Source organism: Lynx rufus, unplaced genomic scaffold (assembly GCF_022079265.1).
Source record: "Lynx rufus isolate CCGP_SWC_20201006 ecotype Redwood Valley unplaced genomic scaffold, mLynRuf1.p SCAF_1, whole genome shotgun sequence".
NCBI classification, from domain to species: domain Eukaryota; kingdom Metazoa; phylum Chordata; class Mammalia; order Carnivora; family Felidae; genus Lynx; species Lynx rufus.
Genome location: NW_025814823.1, coordinates 80,203,162 through 80,230,703, shown reverse-complemented (window position 1 = coordinate 80,230,703; position 27,542 = coordinate 80,203,162). Strand labels below are relative to the sequence as shown.

Sequence of the window (27,542 nt, the reverse complement as noted above, 5' to 3'; positions counted from 1 at the left end):
GGTGGGGGTTCTCCTTCATTAGCACGAGGCTGTGCGGACCCTGTGCTTACAGACCAGCCTCCAAAGGGATGTAAGGTGCTCCTGGTAATAAAGACAGATACGAATCTCTTGCATCCCATGTGATCGTGAGGTTTTATCCGGACATATTTTATGGATGTCCCATCATAGCACATGAGGGCCATATGTGAGTTCACTGATTCTAGGCAAGAAATCTATGCTGTAAGTTGATGTGAATTCTGAGACCTTTAGGGAATGGCTATGTGCGTGATTTGGAAATGGCTTTCCCTGGAAGATTGGTTAAGGAAGTAAGTAATTAAATCTACCCATAAGTAGATCCAGTGAGCAGTTGGAGCCAGAAAACAATGTCCACCACCCCACCCCATCCGCCTTTCATTCTGGGGGCTTCTGTTCCACTTGGCAGTGTGCCGATGGCCGGAGGCGGTGGTTAGCAGGACAGGCATGACACGGGCTCACGGCAGAGGGAAGTGTTAAACAAGCAATAGCACCAATAAACCCTGGACTGAACACTCTGTTACCAGCTCTGGGGGAGACAGGGTTGTGAGACTGAGCCCCCCGGGGACCAGAGATGAGCTGGGGTGTCGGGTCAGGGAAAGGCAAACCCAGCTTTTCACCAGCAGGCACCTCAAATTCAGGCAGCACTCTCGGGGCACAAGGCTTAGACCCCCAGTGTTTCACATCTGCTCAGATTTGGGGTGGAAAATTGGACACTTTGGGAGACTGCCATGGGCTACTGAACCCCCCACATCCCCATCTCATCTTCTCCTTTCCACCTATGAGACCCCAAATCTTTAAGGGACACAGTTTCATGAAAGTGGTTTGGCCAGAAGCAGAATGTGTGTCCTTCCATGAGCCCTTGGGAGTTATTGTTTTCTTAGGCTGGGCCTCCCGCCTCGGGTCTGGTCTGTGTTTCAGGGACGAGGGTGGAAGGAACCCAGACGAAGCTCGTTCCCACACTGTCTGCTTCGCAATCCGGGAGGCCTGGGAGGCCCGGGAGGCCACGCTGTCCTGTGCACTGGGACACAGCGCTTTTTCTCCTGGTCCAGGGTGTGCTGTAAGCATCGCTGCGGAACCCTCCAGCCCTGGCCGGTGTGCTGCCGGCGTTTGGTGGCTCAGGCCCAGAACGGAGGCGCCGGGTGGAGAACAGCACCTCCTTGGCGGATTCGAGACCACACAGGCTGTGCCCTGGGAGCCCAGCAGGGAGGCCACGACCCCGCAGTGTCAGGAGGGCCCCTGGGGGCGTCCTGCCTTCCGGGGCTCTGTGTCCCCTCTGGATGTGGGACGCGCGGTTCTTTACCAGAGACGGTGACCTGGCAGCTTGTTGAATGTCTTGCCTGCCAGGGCAGAAGTGCTCTCTGGCTGCGGGAAAAGCTTCCAGTAAAAGCTAAGAATAGTATTCTGAAGTATGATTTGCAGTCATGAAGCAGAGCAGTGGACATTAGATGGCTGACCTGTGCCCAGGAACTCTGCCCCTTGGGCCCCTGTGGGTCTGGGGCCGCAAGGACAGGAGCTGAGGCCTCGCAGGGCGTGGGGCTCCCTCTGGGGGCTCTGAGCACATGACATTGTGTGTGGGGGGGCTGTGCTTTCACAACTCGCTGTGTGGGCACGAGGTGCCTCTTTTGTCTTTCTTTCTAGAAGTTTGGTTCTCCCCCTCCTTCCCGCCACAGGTTTCTAGTCCTTTCCCATTGCTTCCTGCTCTTCCTGTCTGCTCACTGCCCAGGAACACCTCATTCACCTTCCCCAGCCACATGGCACACATTCCTGGGGCCTGCCTCCTGCTCACCTCCTGTCTGTGTTCATGTGCGTGTGAGCCACATGTGCACATGCACGCACACAGCACGGTGCACACGTAGGCACATGTGCACACACAGCATGGTGCACACATGCACTCGCACACACATGCATACGCACACACATACACACATGTGTGCAGATACATGCATGCATGAACTCATAGACACACATGTGCACACATGCACACATGTACACAGTGGGGCACACACGCGTGTGCACATATGTGCATACATGCACTCAGACACGTGCACACACGACACGTGTGCACACAGTGCATACATGCGCGGACACATGCACGCACACATGTGCACATGTGTGCATACATGCACACGTACACTGACACGTGCACACACACATATATACACATGTGCGCACATGAGGAGGATGTCTGCCAGCTGTGTGCACCCTGTGGTCTTGTGATTGGGTGCACATTTCTCAACCAGACGGTCATTCTGTTTCCAAGGCGAAATCTCCAAAAGGAAGCACCGGCCCCTGGGCATGAAAGGACATCTGGGTCAAAACGTGGGCAGGCCGCCCCCGGAAATGCCAAAGGCCCCTCGGTGCTGCGCCCTTGCCGACCGTGCTGCAGTGAGCTGCCGTGTGAGCAGCAGGGGCTCTGGCGTGTGGCGAATGTCAGGACACCCGGTCAGTCCGAGCGAAGGAAGGTCAGGCCCCCAGCGGCTTGTCCCTTTACCGGCTGATGTCTCCGCCATGCCGAATGCTTGCTTGGGGGTCTGCAGAGGAGGGGGATGGTGGCTCGGCGGCTGTATCTGGTGTAGCCTTCAGCCTGGGTGTTTCGAGCCTGCTAGTGTGAAAATGTGAGTTTCTTGAGCCCCGTTTGCCTCCGGGTTCTTCTCCCGCTGTTCCGCTTTGAAAGAGCTTGAGGTGCCCACGTGAGAGTTCCCGTGGCTCCGAAGGCCTTCTTGGCTTCCTCACTGCCTTTCCTTTCTCCACTTGCTAATCTGTTCGGTTCTCCGTATTTCTGAGATCTAACTTGGGGCCGGGGGCCGGTGTTTAAGTCGAGTGCGACTTTCTAGAAGACCTGCGATGGTGGTTGTCCCTGCCTGGCGACAGTGGGTCACACGTCCTTTCTTGCTCTGGGGTAGGTACCAAGCCCCAGGAGTGAGGAAGATCGTAATTGTGAAAACATTCCTGGCAACAGCCATTAATCTCCTTTCATACCTCACTCTCTTGCCTTGATGAAGTTGTACTCTTGCCTCAAAGGGTCTGTCTTAGAAAATTTACCGTTAAAATTCCCCTCCTAGGGGGCTGTTCAGACTCTGGGGACATAGTCCCCTCCAGGTTCTCTGCCTCACTGAGGGACACGCAGTAGAACACACAGTGAAACAGGTGCCTTCCTGTGACCTTAAGGGCCATCCTACACACCAAATGATGCTTTGAGCAAAGTGACCTACTCAGGGTGTGTACTTTAAAATTCCATTTATTTATTTATTTAAATCCAAGTTAGTTAACATACAGCATAGTCTTGGCTTCAGGAGCAGAACCCAGTGATTCATCACTTCCATACGACACCCAGGGCTCATGCCAACAGGTGCCCTCCTCAGTGCCCGTTGCCCATCCAGCCCATCCCCCCCCCACCTCTCTCCAGCAACCCTCAGTTTGTTCTCTGTGTTTAAGAGTCTCTTATGGTTTCCCTCCCTGTCTGTTTGTACCTTATTTTTCCTTCCCTCCTCCTATGCTCATCTGTTTCTTAAATTCTACATGAGTTAGATCGTATGATATTTGTTTTTCTCTGACATTTCTTTTAACATAATACATTCTAGTTCCATCCACGTTGTTGCAAATGGCAAGATTTTCTTTTTGATTGCCGAGTAATACTCCGTTGTACATATGCACCACATCTTCTTTATCCATTTGTCACTTAATGAACATTTGGGCTTCTTCCATGCTTTGGCTGCTGTTAGCACTGCTGTGAACATTGGGGTGCATGTTCCCTTTCGAATCAGCATAAACTTCTGTTCTTTTAAAAAGGAATTTGTTTCGCTCCATGACGGATAGGAATGTACACATGTCATTTTCTGTCCCATTGGATGTTTTGCCCCTGACACAGCCCCCTCTCCTGAGGGTGCCCTGTGCTCCGTCACGTATTGAGTATGAGTTCTGGAAGGAGTGTAGGTAATCTCATTTCAGAAGCAAATCCTTTGTCACTTACTCGGCAGTTAAGACATTCAGCTGTGGTTGTTTCACTCCATCAAGAACAATGCCTGTTCCCTGATTCAGGACTGTCAATGGTGGGGGGGGGTGCCAGGAAGCCCAGGTGGCTCGGTCCTTAAAGAGCGAGTCCAGGGGCCCAGGAAAGCGGGTGGGCCATGGCCCCAGCCATCCACAGACTCCTCATGAGCCCTGAAACGGGGCCAGTGCCTGTCACTGCTGTATTTGTTCTTCAGAAATTCTGCACCGCAGCAATCAACCTCGGTGTTTACACACGCACAAATAGCTGTCAGATGATAGCTTTTCATCCGATTCTGACAAAAAAGGTGCTCTTTCTTCCTGTAGAGAAGCATGGAGCTTGGAACCTCTTTATTCTCTTGAGGATGCCTGGTGGGTTCCCATTGGTTAGAAATTCCCATGGGATCTCGGAAATCTTACAAAATTAGCCATTTTTACCTCTGGGGCAGGGACAAGGGGAGGCCACTTTAGGTGGTTGGTTGACCAGCGTCCTCGTGTCAAGGAGAAGTCGCCTTGGTCATTGTGTGGGAGGCTGTACGTCCCCCGGAGTGCGGAGCGGAGGGGCCCTGGCAGCAGGTGTGGCCTGGCATGCCTCTTCCTGTACCCCTCCCTCCCTCTCTCCCTTTCTGTGTCACGTCTACACTCGGAGCCATCCATCCTGTAACTGATTCTTTAAAAATTTAGTTATGGAATACAAGGTAAAATGTCACACGTTGAACTCCACAATCTGTAATCTGTTTTTTTTTTTTAAGTTTATTTATTTATTTAGAGAGAGAGTGGAGCAGGGAAGGGCAGAGAGAGAGAGGGAGAGAGAGAATCCCAAGCAGGCTCCACACTGTCAGCACAGAGCCCGATGCAGGGCTCGAATCCACGAACCGTGAGGTCATGACCTGAGTCGAAATCAAGAGTTGGACACTTAACCAACTGAGCCACCTAGGCGTGCCTGTAATCTTTTTTTTTTTAATGAGAACATTAATTTTTCCAGTTTACAAACTGTAATGCAATTTAGGCAGATTTCTGCATCCTGTCTCCTAGCCAAAGGATGTAGTATTTTAGTCTATTGGCATTAAGTAATTAGAATAAAAAAGCAAGAAACTATCTTGTAAATGCAACCTTAGAAACCTCTACAAAATATATAGAGTAAAAATGGCATTAAATAAGATTCTACTAACTTACAATTTTGCTGTAATTTGGCTATTGGGTTAAAATAATCTCCACGTTATCTTTTGGAGACAGGTTTGCCAATTCTGTGACCAACCCTGTGGTGAAGGGACCCTACCTTTTCAGGGAAGGCTGCTTTCAAGTATTTAAGACGTAGTTACTTGTTGCGTTAATTCCGCACCATGGTTTTTGTACTGATGGTGCACTTGTACGCTTTTCGTAGCTATTCAGTTGTCAGATCAAAACCTTGGGGCGCCTGGGTGGCGCAGTCGGTTAAGTGTCCGACTTTATCTCAGGTCATGATCTCGCGGTTTGTGGGTTTGAGCCCCGCGTCAGGCTCTGGGCTGATGGCTCAGAGCCTGGAGCCTGCTTCCGATTCTGTGTCTCCCTCTCTCTCTGCCCCTCCCCCGTTCATGCTCTGTCTCTCTCTGTCCCAAAAATAAATAAACGTTGAAAAAAAAAAAATTAAAAAAAAAAAAAACCTTGACCCCCCCAAACACCCTTCTGTATCTTGCTTAATTTCTTTCCCTGAGTGACTGTGTTTTAAAAGAATTAATGGTGTTTACTGAAAATAGGCTAAAATGCAGTTATTTACTAATTCAGATGGATCTGACCCCTTTTTCCAAGTTAACGAGGGTCAGCGAGTTGTGGGTTCTGTGAAACCTCAGGCCCTCCCAGTATGGCATTGCATTATATGGGCAAAATGGAGTTGTCATGTTTCAGCCACTTTGGAACTGCTCTTATCTTTTAGATGCTGAGTATGATTAATGACGTCTTGAAATTATTGCCGCGTGCTGGGGGAGAACATTGTTAGCAATGCAGCACGGCCAGGCAGCTTTGTCGGAGGATGAGGAAACAGAACACGTGTGTGTTATCGGATGCTTGCGAGCAGGGCCCTGGGGCTGGTGCACGGGGTGGCTGTACAGATTCGGGAGAATAAACAGAGTGTCCGGAGCTGGAAAAGAATGAGTATCAGATGTGTTCATTGAGGAAAAATAAAAAAAAAACCTTATGCATAAGATAAGTGAGGAATTTCTTAAAAAAAAAAAAGAAAAACAAATTGCCTTATCTTTTCAATACCCAAAAAATCTTTATTTCCCATTGTCAAATTTAGCCTCAGAAATAAGAGTGAGATAATTCATGGGTCGTGACCACTGGGAAGGGAAAAAGGCGACACTGCCTTTTCATTCTCTTTTAAAATACTGTGTGGCTTTTATAGGAAATGCAGTCGACTGGATGGGCTGAGAAATCTTGATAGTAAGTGTGCAAAATCTGTGTATTTAGATAAACAACAGCCAGACCAGGTTGGTCCACGAATCACGGGTCCAGTGTTGAATACAGCAGGAAGTCAGGGAATACCCAACGGTGTGATCCTTTCCAGGATCCAGCGTGACTCAGTCGTCCCATCTTCTGGCCGGCCGGCCTGATTCTCAGAGAGTCTTGGGGGCTGGGGCTACAGACACAGTCTCTGGCTCGTTGGCCGGGGTTCTCCCCAATATGCAGCATTATCAGTGCCCTCACTGTAGGAGGTGCCCCAAAGCAGAGCAACCATGCCTCGTGTTTCTGTCAAGTTTGGAAACCAGATCTCTAACCCCGTGTCCTCTTGGTAGGTTTATATTATTTCCTTGGAATCTTTTTTTTTTTTTAAGTTTATTTATTTATTTTAAGAAAGACAAAGACAGCATGAGTGGGGGAGGGGCAGAGCGCGAGAATCCCCAAGCAGGCTTTGCACCGTCAGTGTGAAGCCAGATGCGGGGCTCGAACCCGTGAAGCCCTGAGTTCATGACCTGAGCTGAAACCAGGAGTCGGACACTCATCCCACTGAGCCCCCCCAGGTGCCCCTTTCCTTGGAATCTTTAATACTTTGTGTCCCCTGATTCACTCCTGAAAATACTTAGTGAACACCTACTATGTGCTGTCTGTGCTGGGTGCTGGGGAGCAGGGACACCCATAAAACCTACTTTTGAATGTTTTTATTTATTTTGCGACAGAGAGAGACAGAACATAAGCAGGGGAGGGCCAGAGAGAGAGGGAGACACAGAATCGGAAGCAGGCTCCAGGCTCTGAGCTGTCAGCACAGAGCCCAATGCGGGGCTCGAACCCACAGACTGTGAGATCATGACCTGAGCCGAAGTCGGACGCTTAACCGACGAGCCACCCAGGCGCCCTTTTTTTTTTTTAATTTTTTAAAATGGTTTTATTTATTTTTGCCGTAAAACCTACTTTTGATAGGTAGTTGCATTTAACTACATTTTTAAGGAAAAAACAGAAAAAATTTTTTTCTTAACGGACAACTGGCAATTTTTCTGAAGGTTAAACCTGACCGATACCTTGCGTGCCTTTCATGTTATTAACTATGATGATTACTGTCAGGGCATTTCTTTTGCATTTTTCATTTTTATTGTTAACACAGACCACACACACACACACACACAATGCCTGACCTAGATTGTGGCACTTCCTGACTTTTATGTGTCCCGATTTTGTTCAGGATGCACGCACTTCCAGGGCTGTGTCACACACCCACATACATTTCCAGGTTCAGGTGAATAACATCCTCATTATGGTAACATGAAAACCCTCCAAGGCTGTTTAGGTTTCGTGCACTGATCGCTCTTTCTCAAGTTTGCTGACGACATGGAAGCCATCTCTCCAAATCTCAAGGTGGTTGGCGATAGTGAAAACAGAGCAAAGTATCTGCTTTAAAAAAAATGTTTATTCATTTTTGAGAGGGGGAGAGAGAGAATCCCAAGCAGGCTCCACACTGTCAGCACAGAACCTGATGAGGGGCTTGGACTCACGAACCATGAGATCGTGACCTGAGCTGAAGCCGGGCGCTTAACTGACTGAGCCCCCTGGGCGCCCTGCAAAGTGTCTTTTGAGAAAAAGATGTACTTTTTCTGTCCACATCCTCCAGAGCTGCTACCTCTGCTACTTCTTAATAACCTTGTTACTTTGCTGTCAATTAGTTATTTTCCTGCGGTGTCTCTCCTCCTCCCAATCTTCAAGGTATAACATAGAATTTTGATAAATCCCATGGAATGTTAAAAAAAAAAAAAAAGAAGAAAAGGCACTTGTGCTGGTGAGTGGAAGCACAGCTCCTCTTAGGCAAGATTATTCCCTTTCTCCGGAGTGCAGCTTTGTAAGCATTTGTTCATAAACAGAACCCCTTTGTAGGGTCTATTTCTAGCTTGGTGGCTTTGCTGCTACTGAGTTTTGCCCAGCTCTGTGCCTGTTAGACCAGCGCCCCCTCCCCTTGCCAGGCCAGTGCTGAGCTGCAGCTGGATTTCGCCCTGTACTCGCTGCAGTGTGTAACATGCACAACCGTCCACAGCCATGGTGAGGGTCCGAGCCTCAATAGAGCTACCTTTTATGTCTATACTGTTTTTTCTGCTTTAAAACACAATCTTTAAGTCTGTGTATGACAGACAGAACAGAAGGTAGTAGGATTAGGCACAGGCATTTACGGTTCTGATTTTCACACGAGCTCCATGTCAGTAAATCAAGTTGTTAGCAAGGGAGATGTTAATCATCTTTTTTGGAAGCCATTAAAAATTGGATGAATTTTTTGCCTTCACAAATGGCAAAGATCAGCAGAATGGATTAAATCACCTTATGTATGTGTTTCCTATAAACTTGAAGTAGAAGGGACCAAAGAAAAGCCTTTAAAGAAATTCTCCTGTCAGCTTCTACCTGTTTTATGAATGTTTTGTAGGGATTTAAAATTTTTTCCATGTGTGCTATTTTCATGCCATCATTTAGAAAGCTGAATTTACTTTTTTCCTGTATTATTGTTCGATTCAAGTACTCAGTTTATAAAATGAATGGAAGAAGCAAACTGAGAACTAGCCACCATTCTTATTACTGGTGGGTTCATCAACACTCACCTGCCATGTTATAGCCTTCATGTTCAGGCTACTAGTCTCATATTTAATTTTAATTACATTTTTAATTCTTAAAAAAAATTTTTTTTAATTTATTATTGAGAGACAGAGAGAGAGCGTGAGCAGGGGAAGGGCAGAGAGAGAGGGAGACACAGAATCCGAAGCAGGCTCCAGGCTCCGAGCCGTCAGCACAGAGCCTGACGCGGGGCTCAAACCCACAAACCGCGAGATCATGACCTGAGATAAAGTCGGAGCCACCCAGGTGCCCCTACATTTTTAATTCTAAGTAAAATTCTCTCTTTCCCTGGGTATTGTATCTTTTAGGCCTTATCAAACTGACTTCTCTGAACTGTGCCCATGCTAAGATCTTCAACAGCACTGAATATTTAATATTAGTCCATTAATATGATGAATAGTAAAAAAGGCTGAAGGCTTCAGGTTCCAGAAGGGTTTAATTTGAAGACAGCGTAGTCCCCTAGCGCCCCCTTGTGGTGGGAAGCCAGAGTTGTGGGGCTTTCTTTACACGCGTCTCTAAAAGCCCATTCCCCCTTTGCTTATTGCCTCTTAATTGAGCTGGATTAGTTAGATGCAATTGTCTTCTTCAGATCACCTGCATCTAAAAGGTCTTCCCCAAGGAAGGGATGTTTGGCTGAGATCCAGGGATGTGTCGGGTGCTGGGGGATGGTAAGGGGTGGGGTATGAATACAAACGTTTCAGATGGGAACATCCATTTCTGAGCCCCACTGGGTGCTCCCCGGAGGCGGGGACCCTGGCCGGGGAGGCGGCGGAGAACCAGGGTGTAGGCTGGAGGGGGACAAAAGTGCATGTGAGTGAAGGGCTCCTGGGTGGGGGTGGGGGGAGGCTACAGGAGAACCCATCCAGAAATTTGAACCTTCTCCTTGAAATTTGAATGAGTTAATAGAGGCCAGGAGGGACAAATGTTTCCCAGAGAACGAACGGCCTTTGGTTGCAGTTTGCTGGGAAAATGGACATAAGCTGTGGGTGAAGGTCAACTTTACCAGGAAATGTATACGCGGGATTTGGCAGAATACATCCACAGCACTTGGGGAAAATGTTATCACGCTGTTTCTCCTCTTCCCAGTTTGGGCAGCTGACTTCTTCAGGGGAATGGCTTAAAATATTTACACTTCAAAGTATTTTGAGCAGATGCCTGCTTCAGAGGGAGACTTAACGAAAGCATGTTAGCCTGGTTTTTCAGAGAGAGCATAAGAAACAAATTCTGAAGCACACGTTTGCCGCCGAAGATCCTGGCTACCGCTTACGGCTTTCAAGCATGTCCGCTGTCCGCAGTATTCAGCTGTAATTAGGGAGACATGTCAGGAAATTTTACAAGTCCTAGGGGCCTTTGGAAGATTTTAAAGTGTTTTTTTTGTTGTTGTCGTTTTGTTTTTGTATTTGTTTTTTTCTGCTAACAATTTGTCAGCACTTGATTTTGCTTTTTAGAAAGTTTTTCCCACTAGAAGGGTGAAGTCGGACGTTTGGCTCTTAGATGGCTGTAGGCGAGCAGTTTAAATTTATGAAGACAACACCTAGGACTCTTTCACGTTATTCTTGCTTTGAATGATGGTTCTGTAGAAAGTATTTCGTGAAGAACTCTCTGTAATTCCTTTTTTGTTTTCTTCCAAGTTGATGTACAAAGTGGATTTTTGCAGGTCAGAAAGTATCGAGGGTTCTGTTCGTTGCCAATGTTGATTAATCACACATCCATATTGTGCGCTCCCCTGCAACCGTCCTCCTGCTCGTTTTGTGTTACGCACGATTTGAGACTTTGGCTCCACCAGCCGGCTTCACGGCGGTGCTGAAATTCCGAGAATTGTGCTAGAGTGTATCGTGGGCTCAAATTATGTTTCAGTATCAGGATTTATCCAAAGGAAATCTGTCCTTGAACATGGAGACTTGGAGAAGTGCTGTGTCTGTGGGCTGTCTGAAGCTGGGGAGCCATCAGCTGGGCCTAGGTGGGCCTTATCCACGAGAGGGATCCTCTCCGCAGGGTTGGGAGTTCCTGCCCAGGAAGCCGGTGGCAGAATGACCTACGTAAAGTTGCAGAGGGGAAAGGGCTCCCAGCCAGCTGCCCTCCCACGGTTCAGCATGTAGGTCTGCCCCATTCTCCGTGCAGACCCGACCATCCGCAGCCCCAGAGTCATAAGCCTGGTGGTGGCCATGTGGCAAGAGGCGGGGTGGGGTTAGAAGAGGCAGGATGGGTCCAGAACCCTCCTAGGAATGGAATGGATCTGACAGCCCATGAGGTCATGAACTCCAAGGTCACGGGTTGGGGGATTTTTTTTTTCCCCAACACGTTTCCGAGTCTTCTCTTCCCTTGAATTTGTAAAGGACGTTCTAGAAATGCCTTCGTTTCTAGAAACAACCTCTTAAATGCTCATCTTTACTCCCCCTCCATATATAATTGCTCAAGCTCTTAACACATATTTGCTGGAGTGCTGCAACGTAAAGATTCTGAATATTGATCTTTGAGCTGAACATCAGCGAGGGCTGGAGAGAGAAAGAGAGAGTTTGGGGAAGAAGATAAAGATCAGTAGCCAGGCTTTTTGAGCAGCATTATTTTTCTCTCTCCTGCTTCAATACTAAAATTTTAAAATGCAAGAAACAATAGCAGTGATGGAGTCGTCACGTGAAACAGTCTTCGCCCCATCTTTAACTCACTCAAGAAACATAGTATACGTTAAATTAACACACGCGTGTTCGTGTAGGAATCCAGGTACGTGTCTCCTACTGCAAAGGAGAATCAGTCTTTACGTCCTCCTCTTTGGAAAGCGTGTTCAGGGCTCCAGCTGTGTATTTCCCCTCCCGCCGGGGCGCCAGGGCGGTAGTCCCACCACGGTGGCAGGCCTCGTGGTGTGGGCGGAGCTCCCAGTGGGGCCTCGTCAGAGTTTTTCCAGGACCCCGTGACACTTCCCACCACTTTCCCACTGTCGGCATTCAGGAAATGGCCCCGCAGATGGTTGTTGGGCTCAGCAATTGCTCTTGTGGAATTTTTGGCCGAGTCCCCATGTCACCCATTGACTGACTGTGACCCGTCATTTGAAATCGTTTCCCCATCGCTGAATTCTTGGTGAGTCCTGGCTCCAAAAGTGAATGCTTTCATTCCTTCACTCATTTGCAGCTTTGCTTGGAAATGGAAGCCTCCAGGCGCCCAGTGACAGAAAGAAACAGCTGATCCGGGGTCCTGTCCTGATCACAGCTTGCTTTTTCTGTTGCTGCTTCGGCCGCAGGCACATATGTCAGCTGGGGTTCCCACGGCGCCCGCATGGCTTCAGACCTGGAAAGGGGCCCCGTGGCCCAGTCACCATCCTGTACTACGCGTTGAGTTTCTAGGGCGCACGCCCATACGAGCGTGGGTCGCTACTGGCTAGTTCATCCATCCGCTCAGCGATTTTAGCGAATTCAGAGAGGGTGCCGATCACAGTGAACGAATAAAACGATCTCACTGTATTTACTTCTAAGAGGTGGAAACCCCGCTACAAAATGTCTCCAACTGACACCGCTTGTGAGGTCCGTTCTGCTTTGTGATGGATGAACCCAAGCGTGTGGATGGCTCTACCCTCCCTGCAGTCAGCCCTCCTGGGGCCAGGAAGCCTGGTGCTCTGGACACACTTTTCTTGTGCTTCTGTCCACTGTAAAGATCCTCGGTCATATCATTTTAGATGTGAAAACTTAATTTAAAACTTAACTAAAAGGATGTGATCCCATGCCGACTCTTGAAACAGGCATGCTACGGCCTCTAGTAGTAGGACTTGACCGCTTACTTTAGATTTATGTTGTGTTAACTTCAGTGTTTGTGGTTCGTAACTGTATTACCCTTCGAAGTTAGAAGCTTTACAACTCTTCCAATTTCAGCCAACCAGGGGGCTTCGTTTGTATTTGGATTTTCCTGACTTGGACAGGAAGGGGTGTCACGTCCTAGCGTTGGAGTTCCATCTTGAGCTTGTTTCCATAAGCATTTTAAGAGGAAGGGGAGTAATTGATATTATAACAGAATCTTTTATCCTCCTATCTGATGGAGTTTTAAAAGTATGTCCTTGCTTTAGATAATACATACGTTATGCAAAATTTGTAAGTTACTCCATGCATGAAACTGTATTTCATGCCTAATTTAGAATGGCTAATTTCAATGCCAAGATTATTCTCCATGGCTGTATTCTTTCATCTTTATAATGATGGCATTTTGCTCTTCCTCTTCAAACTCTGAATTCCATCATTTGAGGACACATTGGTAATCGGTTCTGCTGTTGATGCATAGGCGTTTTAAAATGAATCTAATACAGTTGCACTGACGTTGGAGAATAAAAGTATGAAATGCAATTGCATCCACACTTTTGCGTCATATTTTACCAGCTTCTCTGGTCTTCCCTCCATTGGAGATGCTCATTACTGTGATGAACAGTGGTCGGGGGTTCCATTTCTGCCCGGTACGGGTTAGGTGGCCGCCATGGCCTTTTGGACCTTGCCTTGTTTAAAAAAAAATTTTTTTTAATGTTTATTCATTTTCGAGAGACAGAAAGAGACAGAGCGCGAGCAGGGGAGGGGCAGAGAGAGGGAGACACAGAATCCGAAGCAGGTTCCAGGCTCTGAGCTGTCAGCACAGAGCCCCGACGCAGGGGCTCGAACTCACTAACTGTGAGATCATGACCTGAGCTGAAGTCGGACGCTCGACCGACTGAGCCCCCCAGGCGCCCCTTGGCCTTTGCCTTTACCGCATCGTGGGGTGTAGATGACTCGGTCCTGTTTCTCAGGGACGCTGACGGCACAACCCCTCCTGCCTTGACCCCCAGTGTACGGGTGGCCACAGTCGAGGTCTTACTTCTACAGCTGCACTGCCTGTCTGGATCAGCCAACGCTTCCTACAACGACAGTGGGGATTTGCTGAAAGCTCAGAGGAGTAATTTGGCCTGCATTCCGTGCACGCTGTGTGCCAGCTAACTGTATAGCTGTTTGAACGTTTATCCTGTCTGCTGGCTCTGCTCGGGTGCCCATAATAGCCTTGGACGGGGCACGGGATATTGGATTATTCATGTGCACTCTTGTCTGAACAAAAAGAGTGGGAAAGTTAAAAAAAAAATACGTGGGAGATAACAAGAACCATGTCAATGGAGGAGTCACTTCCTTCGTAGCTAGTTAATTCCAAAACTCTTGGGATATACGGATTGCTTAAGTGTTCCAGGGACATTTGGGAAAGAATGTGTTCTTGTGGTGTAAGCAAAGACTGGGAGTCTGATTTCTGTGTTCTGTTCCCAGCAGCGTGCAGGGGTCACCCGGTGACATGTGACAAGTCAGTTCCGTGTCAGAATCCTAACGTCCCTGTCTGTGAAATGGACATAAGAGGGGCTAACTTCACGTTGGTGAATCATTCAACAGTTTGCTGGGAACCAGCTTGCTCTAGTGACCTAGAAAAACCATGCACTGTGGTGCAGGCTGACCTCATTTCTATTTTTGGCTTTAGCGCTGACTCAGTGAGAAACTTGCAGAACTCAGCGAATCTGGCTCTCGGCCTCCATGCGTTCCATGGTTAAAATGAGAATTATAAAGTCTTCTCTGCACTGGGTCTCATAGCGATAGAGCCAAATACTAATGAAGTTCTAAAAATATGCCACCAAATACATGGGAAGGCTCTTACATCGATGCGCCTCTCACACGTCCTTCCGATGTCCTATTAGGTTATCTGGGGAGACACAACTCGGTGTTCATGTATTTTTCTCAGCCAGCTCTTGGCAGTTCAGTTCTATTCTGTTTCGGGTAGAATTTTCCCACATCCGAGTAGTAGCGAGGAGGTGGGCACGATGACGGAGCATCTCTATGGTCAGCGCTCTCTGTGGTTGGAGCCCACGGTTCATTATGTTTCAGTGTAAGAATGAATATATTTGAGTAGCTTTCCATGTGAACAGGTGTTGGTCTGAGAACGCTTTCCTTTGCCGGCTGTCCCAGTTCTCGGGAGGAGGAGCCAGCCGTGTCGAATCCTGTGCCAAGGGCTCCGGGCACGTTAGCATTTGCTCCTCTGGGTGGAGTCTCTGGACGCTGCTGTCCTGAGGGCTGTGCCAGGCTGCACGGCTTAGTTTTCTTGAATCCCTTTACCATTTCATTGTGTCTTCTCGAGTTTGCACTCATCTGCACATTTGCTCACACGCTGCTTCTGGACTCCCGACTTCCACTTCCAGCTAATTCTGCGGTCCACGGTGGGGGGGCAGCGGTGGAAGTCCCAAGTTCAGAGCCCCATTCTGCGCTTCTAAAAATGCAACAGGTGCTGAATTTGCCAGCAATGCCAGGACCGGCCAGTGGTGTGGAGAGAAGGGCAGATCCTAGACCCCTTGCCCTGTTTCCCTCCGTCTGTACGACGGTGAAACTTTCCAGTAACTCTCGGGGACCTGCTCTTCTGGGGGTAAAATGCTTATGTTGTATACTGTATAGCTCGCCTGTTTAGTTTTGCTTTGGGCCGATATGACTGAGAAAGTACTGGGTGCTAAGTAATCCATAGGACCGTCTGCTTTTTCAAGTCAGCTGGCGATGGCTGTTTCATCTGCACCCTTTGTTCTGGAAGATTGCAGTGAAGTCCACGTACTGTAAAGCACACAAGTTTTCATGATTTCAGGTCGCGATTGTGGGTGGTTTTATCTTGGCAGTCTAAGTGTGGCGATCTTCCTTCATTGTCGTGCATCAGGTCACGGGCTCACTGGTGCCTCTGGGAGAAATCCTGTTTCCGGGTCAAACATTGACGTTCTGCGTACTCTTGTGCTGGTTGTATTTTTTTTTTTTTAGTTTCTTGTGCTCATGGGACTGAGATCGCCCTCATCGCTGCCTGTTCCCCACCTTCCAGGCTCAGTGACTCCTCTCTTTTCTTCACATACTTATTTTGTGTTCATCCTTCAAGCGCCAGCTTCGGGCTCAGAACCCCAGACATTTGGACCTTTCTTTTTCCTTTTTGAGTGTATTACGACCGCCTGCACATGCACTGAATGACAGTATTTTATATTTTTATTTTATTAATTTTTTTTAATGTTTATTTATTATTTTTGAGAGAGAGATAGAGGGCAAGCAGGGGAGGGGCAGAGAGAGAGGGAGACCGAATCTGAAGTAGGCTCCAGGCTCCGAGCTGTCAGCACAGAGCCTGACACGGGGCTCGAACTCATGAGCTGTGAGACCATGACCTGAGCCAAAGTCACATGCTTAATGGACTTAGCCACCCAGGCACCCCCCCCCCCAATGAATGATAGTATTTTAAAAACAATGTTTCTTATTTCTTTTTGCTCCAAGAGCATTGGCAGAGACTCTAATTAAACTTTGTGCCTTTGCAAACAAACACTTTTTAAGGACACTTTTGAAAGCCCATCGTCCGATTGTTGATGGCACAGAGAGGTCTCAGCATCTCGTGTGGAAGCTCACACCATGAGCTCTGCCTACACACCTCCTAGGAATCCGAAGGAAAACTGTGAAGCTCTGCTTACAGATTCTCAGTGCCGTGCGTGCCGATAATAAGATCCCACTAGTTGAATGACAGCATAATCAACTCGGTGAAAAAATCCCAACTAGCCGTTATTTTATTTACCCGGTAAGTTATTGAGCATTTAGAATATAGAACATAGAAAGCATTGTCCCAGGTGTCGGAGGTGAACACTCCTGTGCTCAAAGAGCTTGGCACGCAGTGGAGAAAAGCCTCCTGGAACGGGAGTTAGTTTGGAGCGTGGACCTTCAGGTGCCCGCAGGGACTTGTGCGGTGCTGGACGGTCGTGGCAAGGGGGAGTGCCGATCCCTTCCCTCCATTTCTGCCAGCGCACCTCCCGTCTGACCTGCTCCTTCTCCCCCGCAGGGCGAAAGAGGCCTCCCGGGCTTGCAGGGTGTCATCGGGTTCCCCGGGATGCAAGGACCGGAGGGGCCGCAGGGGCCCCCAGGACAGAAGGTAAGCTTGGCCGTGCCACTGCGGGGAGGAGGGTGTGAGTTTAAGGTGGTCCACGTTCTTGTCACGGTGGCACTTCTGTTTGCTTGCAGGGTGACACTGGAGAACCCGGACTGCCTGGAACAAAGGGGACAAGGGTGAGTACACCTGTCACCTAAGTCCGTGAGGCTGTGGTGATGTGTGATACAGTGATGCCTCTGCTTGAGGGCCCTTCACCCCTTCTCACCTCCTAGCAGCCCTGGGGGGCGCCCCCTCTGCCCCCATCCTTGCCCGTCCATCTTCCCAGAGCTCCAACCGTGCGGGGCCGGGGGGCTGACGTGAGCCCCCTGCTCTGACCCCCGCCCTTGTGGTGGCTTTTCCCGTCGGGGTTCTGTTCTTCCAGAGGGTTCTTGCACACACCGTGTGCTTTGGGGGAGGGGCGATGACGTGTCTACAAGTCATGGAAGAAAAGGGCTGCCATTATCGAGAAAAGGGCATACCTTCTCAGCGCTCACTTGGGTCTTCCTTCTTCACACTGCACTCTGGTTTTGCTCCTTCCATTCCTGGCAAATGCAAAGAGGAAGACCTCTGAAAGCACGTTCTGAAAGCAGAGAAACAGGCGCTGTAAATGTTTCATTCCGCTGTTCTGACACAGTCCCCGGCACCTTGGGCAGGAGGTAGAGGAAATGGCCCCGGGGGTGCCCGTGACGGATCAGATCCAGACTTCCACTGGGAAGGACTGGGCTTCCCAGTGAACCGAGTCCCCCCAGTGAACCGAGTTCTCTTACAAATGCTTCTTCCCAGCAGTGTGCGATTTTAATGTAAATTGTGTCTGTATTTATATACACGTAACTTGTATGTGTTTGCACGTATACTACGTATATAACGTGTATGTTTACATACACACTATACACATAATAAAGAATATATTTTACCTACAAATCACAAAGTGTGGAATGAGGACAGGGTTATTTTGTGGCTGTGCAGCCTTGGTCTTAGAAGTACAGTAAAACCTTGGTTTGTGAGCATAATTCCTTCTGGAAACACACTTGTCATCCAAAGCACTCGTGTATCAAAGTGGATTTCAAGAACCACAGGCTCAGTTGTGATCACGTGACGTTCGGTGTCACGAAGGACTCGTATTGCAAGACACCGCTCGTTTATCAAGTTAAAATGTATTAGAGGTGTTTGCTCGTCTTGTGGAACCCTCGCAGAACCAGTGACTTGCAAGCCAAGGTTTTGCTGTAATTAGCGTCAGCTTTTGGTATAGAGTTGCTGCTTCCGGGGGCCGGGCCCTCAGCTGCCTGCCCCCAGAATGCAGTGTGTGCTTAGGGTGGATGCCCTGAGCCCCAGCGACACGGGTGTGACAACCTGAGCCAGGTGGGTGTGGTGGGAGGAGACAAGGGTCCCCCCGACTCACTGCACTCTCTCATTTCCATCCTTACAGGGACCCCCAGGAGCATCAGGTTACCCGGGAAACCCAGGACTTCCTGTATGTATCTAACTTCCTGTATGCTTCCTTAAGGAGACTTCTGATGTGCGTGACCCCACCATCATGTGATCCTCTGTTCTGGCTACTTTTCACTTTGTTAATTGCAGGGTATTCCCGGCCAAGATGGCCCCCCCGGTCCTCCAGGTATCCCCGGATGCAATGGAACAAAGGTAAATTTGGAACACAGACCCTTCCTCCCGTGCTCTGGTTACCCGACTCGTGTTGAGAAGTCCTATGACACGGTTTTCGTTGCCACAGATGGAAAGCTGTTCGCCTTAAAGTGTCCTTTAATTGATGAGGAAATCAGTTTCCCCATATTTAATATTCACAAAAGGCAAAGCTGTGCCTTTTTTGTGGACTCTTATCCTGCGATTGCTATAAACACTAAATTTCTTGCCTCTAATCTGTTGCTGAAGCAAATAAGGAAATGTTATTATTATCCCTTGTCCCTATCCGTTATATTCTCATGTGTATTTCTCCTGTCACCAAGTAGCACTGAGCAGGGTAGCTGCCAACAGGTAATTGTTAGGAGGTCCCAACAAGTGAAGGATCTGTGAAGGGAAGGACAGAGTACCTGGTGTGGGCGTCTGGGAGGATGTGCTGTGTGCCTGGCCACACACCCGAGTGACTTTCTGCTGTCCCCTCAGGGCGAGCCAGGGCCTCTGGGGCCTCCGGGTTTGCCTGGATTCACTGGAAATCCCGTGAGTATAGCATCGTTTCTTTCTTCGGTTTTAATTCTTCTCTTCTTGGGGCACCTGGGTGGCTCAGTCAGTTAAGTGTCCTGACTTCAGCTCAGGTCATGATCTCGCGGTTCATGGGTTCAAGCCCCGTGTCGGGCTCTGGGCTGACAGCTCAGAGCCTGGAGCCTGCTTCCTATTCCATGTCTCCCTCTCTCTCTGCCCCTCTCTTACTCGCACACTCCCACTATCTTTCTCAAATATAAACAAACATTAAAAAATATTTGAAAAAAAATTCTCTTCTTCACTTTCTTCCCCCCCCCCTTTTTTTTTGCACTTCTGTCCTAATGCTAATGCTGTTTTGAGAGAAACAAAACTAATACCAGCCTTTTCTTTTATAGGGACCACCAGGGTTACCAGGAATGAAGGTATGTACTTACACTCGACTGGGTTCATCACGGGTGCCTACATAGAGCAGATGCTGTAGACACAGCTTTACTGTATGTCCTTGGGTCAACTGGTGGCCTGGTAATGCGTTTGTCTAAACCCTGCTCTGTTTAAAGAGTGTCTGAGTCATAGGCACAAACTTAAATTTTGGGAGGTAAACTTTAGACACCAGGTGCAGTTTCTGAATCGGAAATAAGCAGAAACAGGGAGCATGGTGCGATGTGAGTGATGTGAGTCCAGTCCAGATTAATTTTCTGTGTAGACAGACTGGGTGGCACTCCCCCTCCAGAGCCGTGGGCAGAAACACTCAGACTGTTACCGTGTTTAATCTCTGTGGTTTCACCTGAATACCACCATCTTGTTCTGTGGCCTGTGATCTGGAGACACTGTCTTATAAGTTCTATAATTCCTGCAGGAAGACCCCAGTTACTTTAGGTGAGACCCTTGGTGTCCTGCCCACCCCCCTTATTCAGAGCCAAACCATGGGCTTCGTCAGCTTGATTGTCCCTGTGTCAGGGTGGCCCCGGACCCTCTGCACATGGTGAGGAGGAGAAGCCCTGAGCCCCTCCCGCTGCGGCGTCCAGAATAACGGGTCCCTGTCCTTCATCCACACTCGCGCCTTGAGCAAGCTCGGAGTGAATCCGTGCAGGTGCTCAGCTCTGTCCCAGCCCCTCCAGCATTCTTCTCTGGGACTGGGGGGGGGAGGGGGGCAAAAGGAACCTGGCCCACGGGTCCTGCCCAGACAGGTGGGCGGTGATGTGGCCGGGGGCTGTGGTCACACCGAGATGACTCAAAGCGTGTGCCCACTCCCCGCCCCCATGTGTGCTGCAGAGCAGTTTGGGGGGCAGGGGCATCTGGGTGTTGAGAGCAGCCCTGTAAAAGGACAAGTTCCAGTTTTTTTTTCAACAGCCACACTGCAGACGACCACATATCCGAATGAGGTGGAGTGTCCCTGTGTCCCTGTGTCCCTGAGAAAACCTGAGAAATAGAATCCTCACGATAGTCCTGTATTTTAGTCGGGGCTCTGCAGAGAAGCAGAACCAGTAGGGTGTGTGTGTGGAGTGTGTGTTTGCACACGTACAGGCACAGACGTACATCCTGGTAGAGGGGTTTACTTTAAGGAATTGCAAGATTGTGGGGGCCTGGAGAGTCCAGAATCCGCAGGAGAACAGCCTGGAGGCCCGGGGAAGAGCCAGGGTCCCAGTTCAAAGACTGTCTGGAGACAGAATTTCCTCTTCTTGGGGGAGGTCAGGGTTTTTGTTTTTGTTTTTTTTTTCCCTTCCTCTTGAGGCCTTCAGCTGATTGGACGAGGCCCACCCACATTAAGAAGAATAATTCATTTTACTCAGAGGCTTCTGATGTAAATGGTTATCTTATCTTAAAAATACCTTCCCAGGGACATCCAGACTGGGGCTTAACTGAACATCTGGGTACTGTGGCCTGGCCAAGCAGACACATGAAATCACAGCCTGTTTTATACAGATGCTCATCCTGGGTCTGTTTGTGAAAGATAAGCCTTATCGCAGGAGAACAGATGGAGCCTCGGCCCCGATCTGCGCTCTGTCTTCAGGCGTGGGGCACGGCCACGCACAAGCGGGGGGCTCCTCGTGTGACGCCTCCACATCCAGTCCTGGCGCAGCCGAGTCCAGCTAAGCGTGGCGCTTGACGCTGGCCATGGAGGCAGTGGCAGTGAACGTGGCGAACGTGGACGTGGCCAGCGCGCGTATCTCAAGCGTGGACGGGCTCTCAATCCCAGACACGGGCTGATTCGGCACCACTAACGCTTGCCTCTTACGCAACGGGTTCTCGGTTTCTTCCTACGAATGTCAGTTTTCGTGACTTTCTTTCCTTTTTTTGCTCACCCCCTAGGGGGATCCAGGTGAAATAATTGGCCACGTGCCTGGGACCCTGTTGAAAGGCGAAAGAGGATTTCCCGGACTCCCAGGAGCACCAGTAAGCGTTTGCTAAATCACTAGAAGCACATGCAGTGTCTCTTCCTGGCTCCCATCTCATTCTCGCGTTTTCACTAAATTGCAGGGCTCGCCGGGACTGCCAGGGCTTCAAGGTCCTGTTGGCCCCCCGGGATTTACCGGACCACCAGTAAGTTTGGGGGAGGATGTCTCTTGGAGTCGCTCATTCAGTGAACAACACTGTGTTTGTGAAAATAAATCCGATTTCTTGAAACCTTCACAGCGTCGCGATCTCTCTTAATTTGGATCGGGAGAGAGAGCTTCTTGGGAAGATGTGTGGCTGGCACTTGGGGTCCCTGGGGAAAACCATGGCAGCCATAGTGCAGGCCAGGTCGTCCCCCACACACGGCACCCTCGCCGGTGGAGGGGCTGGGGGGCTGCCGATGATACTGTGGCTGGAGGAGGCCGAGCTCAGAGCTGGACAAGGCAGCCTGTGCCCTGCCCGCGGACGCGTAGGAACAGTCATCCCAGAGGGCCCGGCCTCGCGGGCGGCTGTGGACACAGACCGGGCGGCGGCGGGGGCTGCGCCGTGCTTGTGATAAAGGGCGAGCACTCGAGACAGCCCCCCGGAGGCTCCGCTCCCTGCCAGCCTCCTGCACAGCCCGTGATTCCCAGGAGGAGGGCCCATGTCCCCCACTCGTTCCGCTTGGGAGCACGAGACACTTGGCAGTAACAACACTTCCCTACTTGTCAAGTGCCTTGTGCCCTGGCGATGAGTAATGCGCCGCGGTGTGCCGTCCTCGCCCGCCTGCCTGCCGGTCCTTCGGGCCTTTCGGGTTCGCCTCCCGCCCTCCCTCCTTCCTTCCTCCTCTCTCCCTCCCCTCTCCCTCCCTCCTTACTTCCTCCCTCCCTCCCTCCTCCTCTCTTTCTCCCTCCCTCCCTCCTCCTCTCTTTCTCCCTCCCTCCCTCCTCCTCCCTGCCTCCTCCTCTCTTTCTCCCTCCCTCCTCTCTCCCTCCCTCCCTCCCTCCTCCCTCCCTCCTCCCTCCCTTTCTCCCTTCCTTCCTCCCTCCTTCCCTCCCTCCCTCCTCCTCCTCTCTTTCTCTCTCCTTCCCTCCTCCTCTTTCTCCCCCTCCCTCCTCCTCCTCTCCCTCCCTCCTTCCTTCCTCCTCTCTCCCTCCCCTCTCCCTCCCTCCTTCCTTCCTTCCTTCCTCCCTCCTTCCTCCCTCCCTTCCTTCCTCCCTTCCTCCCTCCTCCCTCCCTTCCTTCCTCCCTCCCTTCCTTCCTCTCTCCCTCCTTCCCCCCTTCCTTCCTCCCTCCCTCCCTCCTTCCTTCTTTCCTCCGTCTCTCCCTCCTCCTTGCCTCCCTTCCTTCTCCCTCCTCCTTTCCTCCTCCTCCTCTCTCTCCCTCCCTCCCTCCTCCCTCCCCCTCCCTTCCTCCTCCCTCCCTCTCTCCTTCCTTCCTCCCTCCCTCCCTCTCTCCTTCCTTCCTCCCTCCCTCCCTCCCTCCCTCTCTCCTTCCTTCCTCCCTCCCTCCCTCCTCCCTCCCTCCCTCTTCCCTCCCTCCCTCTTCCCTCCTTCCTCCCTCCCTCCTTCCTTCTTTCCTCCTTCCCTCCCTCCCTCCTCCCTCCTTCCTCCCTCCCTCCTCCTCTCTTTCTCCCTCCTTCCCTCCTCCTCTCTTTCTCCCTCCCTCCCTCCTCCTCCTCTCCCTCCCTCCCTCCTTCCTTCTTTCCTCCCTCTCTCCCTCCTCCTTTCCTCCATCCCTCCCTCCCTCCTCCTCCTCTCTCGCTCCTCCTTTCTTTCTCCCTCCCTCCTTCCTTCTTTCTTCCCTCTCTCCCTCCTCCTTTCCTCCCTCCCTCCTCCTCCCTCCCTCCCTCCTTCCTTCTTTCCTCCTTCCCTTCCTCCTCCCTCCCTCCTTCCTCCCTCCTCCCTCCTTCCTCCCTCCCTCCTTCCCTCCTCCTCCTCTCTCGCTCCTCCTTTCTTTCTCCCTCCCTCCTTCCTTCTTTCTTCCCTCTCTCCCTCCTCCTTTCCTCCCTCCCTCCCTCCTTCCTTCTTTCCTCCCTCCCTCCCTCCTCCCTCCCTCCCTCCTTCCTTCTTTCCTCCTTCCCTCCCTCCTCCCTCCCTCCCTCCTCCCTCCCTCCCTCCTCCCTCCCTCCCTCCTCCCTCCTTCCTCCCTCCTCCTTTCCTCCCTTCCTTCTTCCTCCTTCTTTCCTCCTCCTCCTCTCTCTCCCTCTCTCCCTCCTCCCTCCTCCTCCCTCCCTCCTCCATCTCTCCTTCCTTCCTCCTCCTCTCTCTCTCCCTCCTTCCTTCCTTCCTCTCTCCCTCCCTTCTCCTCTCCCTCCCTCTCTCCTTCCTTCCTCCCTCCTTCTTTCCTCCTCTTCCTCTCTCCTTCCTTCCTTCCTTCTTTCCTTCTTCCTTCCCTCCCACCCTCCTCCCTCCCTTTCTTCTTCCCTCCCTTTGACCCTTCCTTCCTTCCTTCCTTTCTTCCAAATCCAGCAACTCTAATGTCCATTCTTGCAAAAGTAACCTCTTTTATATTCTTGCAAATAAATGGACTCATTTTTGTGAAAGAGAATGACTAGGCTTTTTTTTTTAATGATTAAAAAGCATTCTGAAATTTTGCTGCAAACACAGGAAGGTTTTTACTTCACTACAGTCTATGCACTTGAAGAAATCATTCAACTTTTTAAGATAAGTAGTTATATCCAAAGTGGACAAACGTGATGTTATTTCTGACCTGGAAACCCCAGGGCTCTCAGAGAGTTTGGCTGATAATTTAAGTCATCACCTGTTAGCCAGGCACATTGTTGGGTCAGTGGATTTCATGGGGAAGTGCCTAAGATTCTGAGGTGTTTCCATCCCTGGTAATTATTTTCCTGGACTAATTCCTAGTTATTTTCAAAATTTTATAGATCCGAAGCACAGGAATAAAATTTAAATATTTAACAAATATCATATTAATCATGGGAATCTTAAGATAATCTCATTAAAAAGCAATTAAAGCTTACCAGGGTTATGAATGATATTTAATTAAAATGCTCTTTTTTACAGGGCCCTCCAGGTCCTCCTGGCCCTCCAGGTGAAAAGGTAAATATATTTTTCATTTGAATTTCTTCAGCATTTGTATAAGACTACCACAAAATCACCATAACTCGCTCTTTAGTCTCTGTAAACAGTTTGAGAAAGTTATAATTTTTTTATCTCTGTTTAACATCTGTCTACCCACCTGCCCATGTATCCGTATACCCATCCCTCCATCTATCCATCTGTCATCCATCCATCCATCGTCTGTCCATCTGTCTGCCTGTCCATCCATCTGTCTGCCTACCTGTCCACCCATCCATCTATCCACTCATCCATTTCCATCTATCCATCCATCTATCCATCCATCTGCCTGTCTGTTCATCTATCAGTCATCTATCCATCTCTCTGTCTATCTGATCTATCCATCTGTTCTGTCTTTCCTTTCACCAGTCCCTTACTTTGGAATCATTGATCTTTCCTTTAGTTTTCTATAGTCACATTTTATTTTATTTTATTTTTAATTTATTTTTGAGACAGAGAGAAACAGAGCATGAACGGGGGAGGGGCAGAGAGAGAGGGAGACACAGAATTGGAAACAGGCTCCAGGCTCTGAGCCATCAGCCCAGAGCCCAACGCAGGGCTCGAACTCACGGACCGCGAGATTGTGACCTGAGCCGAAGTCGGACGCTTAACCGACTGAGCCACCCAGGCGCCCCTATAGTCACATTTTAAAAACCTTAAATTAAAAAAAAAAAGGTTTTATAGAATTCTTTTTCAATAATACTTTAAAAGAACGTTTTTAATAGCCACTGAATACCACAGGACACAACTTTGTGGAAAATGTTATACTTGTTGGAAGCAGCTCCTGCCTTGACCCCACCTTATCATTACATTTTGTGTGATTTTGAGCAAAGTGGACAACTCGAATAACGGAAGCCTAATTTTTAATCAACAGGGGCAAATGGGCTTAAGTTTCCAAGGCCCAAAGGGCGACAAGGTGAGTACACGTGGCTCTGGACTGTTGTCACGTTTATTTTTTATTTTTTTTTAACTTATTTATTTATTTTGAGAGACAGCGGGAGCGGAAGAGAGGGTGAGAGAGAGAATCCCAAGCAGGCTCCATGCTGTCAGCACAGTGTCTGATGTGGGACTCACACTCACGCCCATGAGATCATGACCCGAGCTGAAATCAAGAGTCGGATGTTCAAGCAACTGAGCCCCCCAGGCGTCCCATGGAGTGTCATGTTTAAAATCACAGTTGTAGGGATGATAGAATTTCAGCCTCTGGACCTCCTCTTGGACCTTCCCAACCGCAGTTCCCCTACTCTGCATGTTCTTGAATTTATTAGTGTTTTCCTTAAAATGCATGGCTAGAAGTCACTGAGGTTTTCTACGTGTGGTCTGACCAGCAGAGAATACAAGGCCATTCTAGTTCTAGTTCCCTGTGCGTTGAATTCAATCAGAATGTTCCCAGGCAGTGATAAAGCCAGACCCAGACTTTATTATAAAAGAGGCACATTTAGGACTCGGACGTTAGTAGCACAGCTATACTAAACCCTGCAGAGATGGAAGGCCATCATATGAGTCGGGAGAGGCAGGGAGGCAGAGACTGGAGCAGGGGAGAAGGGAGGCCAGCAGTGGCTCCCTGATCCTCCAGTGATCTCTCCACCAGTTTCCCTGCGTCAGACTAGCCACATGGGCACCAGCCAAGTGGGGATTCCGGGCCTGTGGCAGCACCTGCCGCGGGGCCCACGTTCTTCTCCATCGGAGCCCAAGTCAGTGTAGAGACCACCACCGGTGGGCGCCAGGTGCACCAGAGGCCTGGGCAGGTCTGGGCTGACCTGCGGCCTCCATGTTTCACCCCAGATTTGGTCCAGTCTTTCCATAAACCTCCGAGGAAGGTGACCCCACAAATTGAATGTTTTGAATCTCACTCATCGTGCGATGACTGGGATTCTCTGTACTTCTAGCTGCGTCCACCTGTCAGAGTTCCCGAGGGAGAACATTCCCAATGGTTCCCTTCCTTTTCGTGCCCCTAAAGATGCGTCCTTTCCTCTCAGGCTGTGTTAGCAGTCTGTGACCCTTCCCTCCGTGCCCTCAAAATGCGGGAGGACAGCCTCTGTGTCCTGCTACGTATGCATGTACCGCAGAAGTGCATGTGCGGTCCTCACGTATGCACGCGTGCAGAGGCGTCTCATAGATGTTCAGGTTCCATTCCTATTACCTGAGGTAGCGGCTTTCCTGACCCCTGAGAGGTGAGAGTCTCCTGGCTTCATGTCCTTAATGTACCATCTTCCTACTGACACTGCGTTTTGTGCTGAGACGGGGATAGATTAGAACAGAGTATGATTAGCTTTTTGAAAACCAGATGTTCTGTTTTGCCTCACCAGGGTGACCAAGGGGTCAGTGGGCCCCCGGGGGTTCCAGGACAAGCTCAGGTTCAAGAAAAAGGAGACTTTGCCACTAAAGGAGAGAAGGTAGGAGATGGACTTTCTTAGGTGAATGCCGGCTTTCGAATTTGGGACAAATTGGAGGGATGCAGAGAAAACAGGTTTATAGATTGTCCGTCCCGCAAAATATGAGCATAGGGGGAGCAGAGGCAGCTGAACTGGGTTGGGGCAAGGCTGAGCTCCACGTGGGGGCTTCTTAGATGCACCAGGTTGAGGCCAGGCTGGGTCTGCAGCAGGGACAGAGGCTGAGGGTGAGGGCGGAGGGTCCCAGCTGCCGTGGATCGAGCATAATGACGTGGTCTTCCTAAAGCCACACCCTTCTGGGAGTTAGGACACGAACACGGGAGACCAAAGAGAATTTCCTTGTTGACGTATCGGGAAAAGGCATTGTTTTCCTTTTCCATGTTCAGTGTGGTGTGTCAAGATCAATACAACCGTTAATCCTGATGGCTCACTCTCTCGCTCTCTTTTTAAAACTTCTTTTAGGGTCAGAAAGGTGAACCTGGATTTCAGGTAAGGCCCACATTCCTATTTGTTTATCATCATTTTGTGGGAACGTTCACGAAGTGTTGGGTTGAAGTTATGAATTTCTTCA

General features: G+C 49.7%; 1 protein-coding gene across 1 annotated transcript in view; it reads left to right on the top strand.

Annotated features, from left to right (window-relative positions):
• The window catches only part of COL4A1 (collagen type IV alpha 1 chain), a 155,062-nt gene that overhangs the window by 75,523 nt on the left and 51,997 nt on the right, over positions 1–27,542 (top strand). Inside the window, exons 3-14 of the mRNA XM_047086289.1 lie at positions 16,885–16,974; positions 17,064–17,108; positions 18,398–18,442; positions 18,550–18,612; positions 19,090–19,143; positions 19,521–19,547; positions 21,436–21,519; positions 21,604–21,666; positions 24,525–24,560; positions 25,453–25,494; positions 26,888–26,974; positions 27,434–27,460. Coding sequence (XP_046942245.1) covers positions 16,885–16,974; positions 17,064–17,108; positions 18,398–18,442; positions 18,550–18,612; positions 19,090–19,143; positions 19,521–19,547; positions 21,436–21,519; positions 21,604–21,666; positions 24,525–24,560; positions 25,453–25,494; positions 26,888–26,974; positions 27,434–27,460 — 663 coding nt within the window. The remainder of the gene's footprint in view (positions 1–16,884; positions 16,975–17,063; positions 17,109–18,397; positions 18,443–18,549; positions 18,613–19,089; positions 19,144–19,520; positions 19,548–21,435; positions 21,520–21,603; positions 21,667–24,524; positions 24,561–25,452; positions 25,495–26,887; positions 26,975–27,433; positions 27,461–27,542) is intronic.